This window comes from Habropoda laboriosa, unplaced genomic scaffold (assembly GCF_001263275.1).
Source record: "Habropoda laboriosa isolate 0110345459 unplaced genomic scaffold, ASM126327v1 scaffold86, whole genome shotgun sequence".
Taxonomy (NCBI): domain Eukaryota; kingdom Metazoa; phylum Arthropoda; class Insecta; order Hymenoptera; family Apidae; genus Habropoda; species Habropoda laboriosa.
The window spans coordinates 146,752-154,661 of record NW_017100212.1 but is presented as its reverse complement, the minus strand read 5'-3'; the positions used below and the strand labels follow the sequence as shown (position 1 = coordinate 154,661).

At 38.2% G+C, this 7,910-nt stretch overlaps 1 protein-coding gene across 1 annotated transcript in view; it reads left to right on the top strand.

Annotated features, from left to right (window-relative positions):
- Positions 1-6,485: 6,485 nt before the first annotated feature.
- Positions 6,486-7,910, top strand: part of LOC108570813 — a 15,846-nt gene continuing 14,421 nt past the window's right edge. The window contains exon 1 of the mRNA XM_017932721.1: positions 6,486-7,146. Coding sequence (XP_017788210.1) covers positions 6,927-7,146 — 220 coding nt within the window. The 5' untranslated portion in view covers positions 6,486-6,926. The remainder of the gene's footprint in view (positions 7,147-7,910) is intronic.

Below are 7,910 nucleotides of genomic sequence, written 5' to 3'. Positions count from 1 at the left end.
AATAATTGAACGAATGTGGAGTGACGTTCTATCTAGAATTACTAGCCGTTTCATCAGGCGAAACAATATTTACCGTTTTCACCGAGCAATTAACTTCTGCAATCGAGTTTCGGAGGCTGTTTTCGCCGAACGATATTCTCTATCATGGAGGGGTAATCGTAGAATATTGCCAATTAACGGAAGATCATATCATATGTATTTCAATATTCTCCTCTCGAGCTATCATCTCTACACCTGGAAAATTGGAAAAGAAGTAAAAATGGTAATAGTTTTTTTCAGTTGCGTCAATATGTCAGCTTAATAAATTGCTATTTCCTTCCTTATATTCGTTCTAAATAAAACGCTAGGCGAATGAGATAAAAGGCAATACTAATATACGTATTAAAGAATGGTCAAAGAAGAATGATTATCAGAACACATTTCTTTAGAAGTTCTTTCCGAAAAATTGTTGTCAACGAGAAGACAATTTATCCAAAAAAGTGATACCAAAAATTACAATTATCAATTTAAACAGTGTAGAAAGAAAAAAAAAGGAACTGTATTCAATGAAATATTTTGTATCGGTTTTTCTTTCATTGTTCTGTTTATTTCCGTTCTTCTTACTTTTCTTAGACTATGGTATTCAATTTTTCCTTCTCGCCAGTTCCATTTGTAACATACGTATATTATTCTTGTTCTCTCTTCTACTCGTGATATACAGGATGCTTAAAAAAAAAATCATAGGACTTACATATATTGAAACTTTGTATCTGTATATGTTTTCTATTCTTTGCAAAAGAAAGGAGACTCTGAAGATAAAATATATGTGTTAATATGATATATTCCATATAATTGTTAAGATTTTTTTGAAGCACCCTGTATTTGTAATAAGTAAGTGCACCGAACCTAACCTAAAAATTATACAACTGCAGCTTTTCTTTGCAAAAGAAAAAGATACTGAGATTCCATACAATTATAATGCTTCCATATAATTTTTAAGATTTTTTTGAAGCACCCTGTATTTGTAACAAGTAAGTGCACCAAACCTAACCTATAAATTATGCAACTGTAGCAATATGCACGTACGTATTATGTACTACAATGGCTTTATACTCGTAAATAAATAAATAAATAATGTACTGGACAAAAGTGACGCGAATTTCCAACTCGGTTGTTGATTTCACGTTAGCGCCCCTGTTCACAAGGATCCACGCGGATTTTCTCGTTACTATATCATGAAAAAATCGCGATATACCCGGTGGAACCAACGAAGGATTTACAGCAGGTCAGACAGATGTATGGGTAAACAGACGGGGGCTGACGAGTCGCGCGAGGAAGATGTTCAAGATTCGAGGAAGACTCGCGTCTCGGTTTTAAAAGTTTCGTTGTTATTGTTGGTTCCAGGCCAACCTAAGTAATGCCCCGGCATGACGCAAATACATCAACCCCGCCGCCATTTGCCTTCCCTTTCAAGCTTTTTCGTCTTCTCGAAACGTGACGAATCGAGCACGCTGATGGAATTATTCTAGTCCCGTGGCTCTATTTCCCGTGATTTCCAAAAGAACTTGCGAAATCGCCCCACGAAAATTCCGATCTTCCAGTATTTTAGTTTTCTTATTCTTTTCTTATTTCTGTTTTTCTTGTCTCTGTGCGCGCCGAAATTAGAAAATCTTTCGTAACTTTTGGGAACTTTTGAGAGTTTTGAGAATTTTTAGAGTTTTGAGAATTTTGAGAAGTTTGAGAATTTTGAGAGGTTTGAGAAGTATGTGAATTTTGAAAGGTTTGACAAGTTTGGGAACTTTGAGAGTTTTGGGAATTTTGAGAATTTTGAGAAGTTTGAGAATTTTCAGAGGTTTGACAAATTTGGGAATTTTGACAAGTTTGAGAAGTTTGAGAATTTTGAGCACTCTAATTTTCTTAATTTTACGAAAGTGCGCAGATTTTGGGGAACTTTTGGGACCTCAATTTTCATTTTACGAAGCTGTACAGATCTTCGGAAATGAATTAGAAAAGATGGTGAGACGGACTCAAAGTTTGAATATTGAACAGTGGCGCCAGCTAGTGAGAAGTTTCCAAGCGACTATTGTTGAGCGTATAGACTGATTTCTACTGCCACCTGCTTCATTGGTTCGCTCTGCCTAGCATAAGTTGAGTTCAAACATGAATTATCACAAAAGGTTAAAATAAAAATACCATCAAAAGAGCTTATTTCGTGCATCAATAGATTAATTCACTAACGAAGATTTTCGTCGATCCGCACATTCTCGCGTTTTTTGGATCTTCTCGAAAGTCGAACGTTTCACAGAAGATTCTACATCTTCGTATCCTCTACACTTCACACATCTCACAGATTAATTCTTCAAATCAGAGAAGATCTCTGAAACACAATATCCTCGACAAAGACCCACTTTTTCTCACAACACGGAAATCCCTCGTTCTCGAATATTCAAGAAACGAAACCTTCGACAGACATTAACTTTCAAATGCGGAAGCCAATCGGCTGGAACATAGTTTCTTATTTTCGCCTTATTCCTTTTTACGGGTTATTAAAGTTTCTTTATGCATTTAAACTGCGACTTAGAGGTGTTGATCGTTGTTTATTGCAATCACGACTCTCTTCAGCACGATTTCTGCTCAAGCCACGTGGAACACTCTTTAAGGAACAGAATCAGCAACTTCGCGATTTTGCCTTACGTAAATGAAATAAGTCTCATTCCTGAGGGATTTCAGTTAAGAAGAGCACACCTCGTAAACATACGTTATAGAAATGTATTTAAGGTGAGACACGTGTGGTCATCTTTAACGTGCCGCTGAAATCACTACGATAATAATAGTGCTCTGTTTACAGGCGTAAAATCTTCGAAGAATACAAACGAAGAGAGCGAGCGGCGAATTACAATAAGTTCTCAACGAAGGTATAGTCGGTGGAATCGATGCAGTAAGGTGCAAAATAAAAAAATAATTGAAAAATACCGTACTTATTATTTTCAATATATCGTCGATGAAGTATGGCATAGTATAGTCTGTGGAATAAATTTAAAAAAAAATTATTTCTACTATCCCAATAAAAATATCATTTTTAAATGTTATCAAGGAAAGTATAGGTGGTGCAATCGACACAGTGAGATCGTAAATTATCGTAAATTTAAAAAATTTGCATCGATACGTGTGAATTTAAAAAAAATTATTTTCATTATCGGTATAGTTGATGGAATCGATACAGCGAGGTCGTAAATGAAAATCAAAATGAAAAAATATTAAATTCGTGAATTATCGTAAATTAGAAAAACTTCACTTAGCATAGGACAAGGAGAAAAAAAAATTACAAAATTAAAGTTATTATTTTTACATACACTACCGGTCGAAAGTTTGGAATCACCTGCAAATTTATATTAATATCGAATCTGCTACTAATTCTTTATTGATCTGAAATTGATATTGTGGAGGTCAACAGCACGTTACCTAATTTCGACTAATTTGAACGATAAGAAGTTCGCTGGAAAATTATTATATATTTTAGGGGAATTTTTGTACAACTTGCGACGCACAGCGATTCCAAACATTTGGCCGGTAGTGTATATTGTTAAGAAAGGTATAGTAAAATCACGAAAAATGTCACTTAGCACTCCGCAAAGAGCGAAAATGAAGAAACTAAAAAATTATTATACCAAATACACGAAGTGTCTGGAGGCTTACGAAAGGAAGTGTACGAATCGTTAAAAAAAGAATTGCATTCTACAGAGTCGAGCAAGCAACCCGGTGAAGTTCTACCTCGAAGGATTTCCAATTTTCGATTCGTGTTCGTAAATGAGATAAAACTAAAGACTACGGTATAATATTCAAGCCTGTGACGTGTGAGAATCGTTACGTGAATTATGGAATCCTGAAAATGTCGAAGACGCGAAGTTCTAAAGGTAGATAAGAAGCGGTGTATATGTATGCGAATATGTAGAACCAGCGGAAGATCCGCCGTAGCGATTCATTTGTCCGATGGAAAAAGTTACGAACGATTGCAACGTCTCCGACGATAGATAATTCTCGATCACGTGTGGAAAAGTTTCAGCGTGGATCTCTCTTGCGAAATTTCATACTCGTTGCTTCATTTACGACGAGTCTTCACGAGGTTCGAATGGGTGAAAACACCCCTTTAAACGTGAATGTGTGCTTTCGTGTGCATATCTTGAGAATTAACGGTAGATACGAGAAATATTGTTGGAATGAAAATATCACGATTTTTTATCATCAACAAGAGACTGTGCTAATGAAATTGTTGTAAATTTATTGTTTGCGTAAAAAAAAAGGAAATGTGCAGAACCTTGTTATACTTGGATAATTTATTAGATTGTCGCAATAAAACTGCGTTGGAGAAACTAAGTTTTATCAATTTTGTTAATTTAGTCGATTAAGCGATTAAATTGCATCGGAGAAACTAAGCTTTGCGAACTCTTTATTGCAATAAAATTCCATTGCACAGCCTAATCTCTGATCATATTTTAGGAAAAATCGTCTGAAACTTCTATCGGGGTCTGCTATAAGCTTCGAAAGTGTAGGAAAAACGTCTCGGAACTTTCAGGGTACCGAAGTTTTCCCCACGTCAGCCGGCGAACTTTTTCCTAAAACGAACTTCGTCTGAAACACTCTGTACATCGACGTTCGATTCTCCCCGGCAAAGGCGTGATTAAATATTCCTCCGGCGATCGAACAGGATCCCGTGACCGCATAATGCCGCGGAAAAGATGCGGATGGACGCTGGAACAAACCGAAGACGACAAAAACACGCGACGAAGAGGGAAAAAACGGAGAAAAAGTAGGCGTACGTGTCTAGTTAACATATAAAAAATTAACATGGACGTGGGAGATCTGATGAAATTTTCAACGTTTGTTGCAAAATGAACAAGGAAGCGTTCTCCGAGATTCTAACAGCCGCGCAACACACCTTTCTGTCATGCTGGTCGTGTGCAAATTTTTCTCGCTTTCCTGTTTATCAGATCGACGATGTTCAATCGCGTTTGCAAGTCTCTGATCTCCGATGAAACCGATTCTAATCGTTCGGTGATCGATTTACGAAGAAGAAGAAAAAAAAAAACGTTGACAACATATTTCATACCAGTCGCGTAAAAGTTATTTTATACGAAGGTCGTCTCTTTGTATCACGTTTGTTCAAATACCGATGGGATATCGTTGCGAATGTTTCTTCCCATCTTCGGTTCAGCGGTAAAATTTCAATACCGAATAGAACTGCACGTTGTAGCAAATTATATAAGTGTTTTGTTCGATATATTTTGTCAGATTGACCGGAAATAAAGTGTAGCTTTTAGAGGTGATTTTTGAAGTTGTATGACTATATTGTTAAGAGTTTTTTCTGTAATAGCTTGTAATTGTACTTTGTGGCAATGACAATTGGTGAAATATGATAAGTGAATGTAATTATAATTTGACACAACTCACAACTCACACTTACTCTCTCTCTGTAATGCTCTATCTGCAATTCCCCAACTCTATTCGCAACTCTTCGACTATATCTACAACACTCTTACTCTGTCTACAACACTCTTGCTCTATCTACAACACTCTTACTCTATCTTCAATACTCCTACTCTATCTACAACTTTGACTCTCTCTGCAACACTATATATCCCCAACAATTCCGACTCTATCCACAACATTCCTACTCTATCTGCAAGGAGAATCTCTTCCTTCGCCTTCGTTCTCTCTTACCAGACGTGCTCTTACACTATGTATTTCGGTGTTTTTCCAACAGCACGACGAGCCTCGTGCGTCATCAATGGTTTTCGCGACAGACCTGCCTTTTGTCCCTATCAACCCTCACTTTCTCATTTACAACATTCTACCTGCGTCCCTTAAAACTACATACAAAGAAACATTTTTACGATAGTACAGTGTTTATTCTGCCACCTTTTCCGTATTTTCCACCGGTGTGCAGAGGCCCGTGCGTGACATATGCACCGCGAAATGCGTTAATCGCGAAGTCTTCCAAAGGATCACCACTACCGATGATAATGGTGATGATGATGATGATGCATTGCAATTAACAGTTGTCGCGGTTATGCAAGGGCGAGGTTGTGCAACGAGAATTTATACAGTCTCGCTAGTCGATGCGCTATGCTAACGAGCTTACGCTTGATTAAAAGAGAGGTTCTCACTATATGAAAATTCAACCCCGAAAAACAATATCAACGCTATCTTTCTCGAAACTTTCTTCGCCTCTCGCCAACCGAAACACATGAAAATTTTTCACGATCCTGTTACCCAATCGATTCGAAAAATCGATTAATTCGACACGTGTCACCGACAGCAGAGAGTTCATCGATCGATAATACAACGAAACGGAGAATGAAGGAAGACCAAGCTTTAATGAAATTGACGGGGGAGAGACGTAACAAACAAGGTCGTCTTTAGAACGCCTGGCGCGCGCACTGCTCGGCCTAAAACCGTAGAAATTCGCCTAATACATGCCGCATTGGCTTCCTTATAAAGCTTCCGTTTTTCACTACCAAGGTCCGCAGTTCCACGGGAAGTTTCACGAGGAACAGGCCACAGGTTCAAGTCATCCGTTTACCCACGAACTTGGCCCCCGTACGAGAGCCTACTTGCCACGCGTTCCCCGCCATTTTTTACTTCGCGCGTCGCGCCGCATCGGTCCGAGTCGTGTCGCTCCTGGAAGTTCAGTGAGGAAGAAATTGCCACCCACCCCAAAGAAAAGGAAAAAAAAAAAGTTACAACAAACGAAAATTTTAAACAAATACATTGTGTACAATTCTCGATTGTCGTCGATTAATTTTAATCGAGTGAGATAACTGATAGAGAAAAAGAAAAGGAAGGATAGAGTGAGAGACAGAGAGAGAAGTATAGAAGATACTGATGACAACGAGACGATAAAGTGTTTCATAGAAATAGAAGGAGAAGCAGCGAAATAATTCTTCACCATGGGTAAATTTAGAGGGTTACTGGTGATAATTGGTATAATTTGCGCTTGCACCTGCGGTGGACGTACGGAATGCGGAAATCACGCGCAGATCTCGCTGTTGACTAGCATCCACGACGACCCCTCCTGCAGAAAGTTGTCTGCAAGAGGTGTGCTGCTGTACGAAGCAGCGAAATTGCTCGTCGAGACTCACAATAATAAGTCTTCCAACTACGACATTGGTAAACACGTAGTGTAGTGTAGTGTAATTAGCATAAACGCAGGAGCCACGCTTTTGCTACACCTTTTTTCTTTGTTTAAGTTTCTTGATAGACAGAGGGGAGAGGGGGGGAAATGGCCGGAAGATGAAGGAATAAAAAAAAAATAGAAAAACAGTAGAGAAGAACTGAAACGAAGTGTTACAGATGAAGGAAGAAAAACGGAACGGTGTCAAGGAAACATTCTTGATACTTATTCGAGCAGAATGAATTAGTGTCGCGTAATAATATCCACGGTTGTCTTGAATTCTTGGCTAATAACGCTCGGATTCGCCGGAATTGTTCTTACAGGTTCTTGACTTCGAGAGATCGTTTATATCGTTTCGGGCGATTAGAGGTGAATTGCATTTTTTTTTCTCCGTTATTCGTTCTTTTCTGTTTTCTCTCTTTCTTTCTTTCGATCGGTGTGAGGAAGTAGAATAATTTCGGTTTCGTTTATCGTTGCTGTCACGTCGCCGTGTTAATTGACCAATTAGGAAAACGTTGTAGCACATGAGCAACTGTGAACAGTCGCTATTATACGGTTCGTTCGAGATGGATTTGCAAAAGGTGGTAGTGACTTCTGTTTTCGCTGTCACTTACGCACCGTCGAGTCAAATTTGAAAATTCAGAAGTTTGAAAGTTTGAAAATTTGAAGGTTTCGGAGTTTGAAAATTTGAAAATATGGAAATTTGGAAGTTTGAAAATTTGAGAGTTGGATATTAAAAAATTTGGAAGTTTGAAGGTTT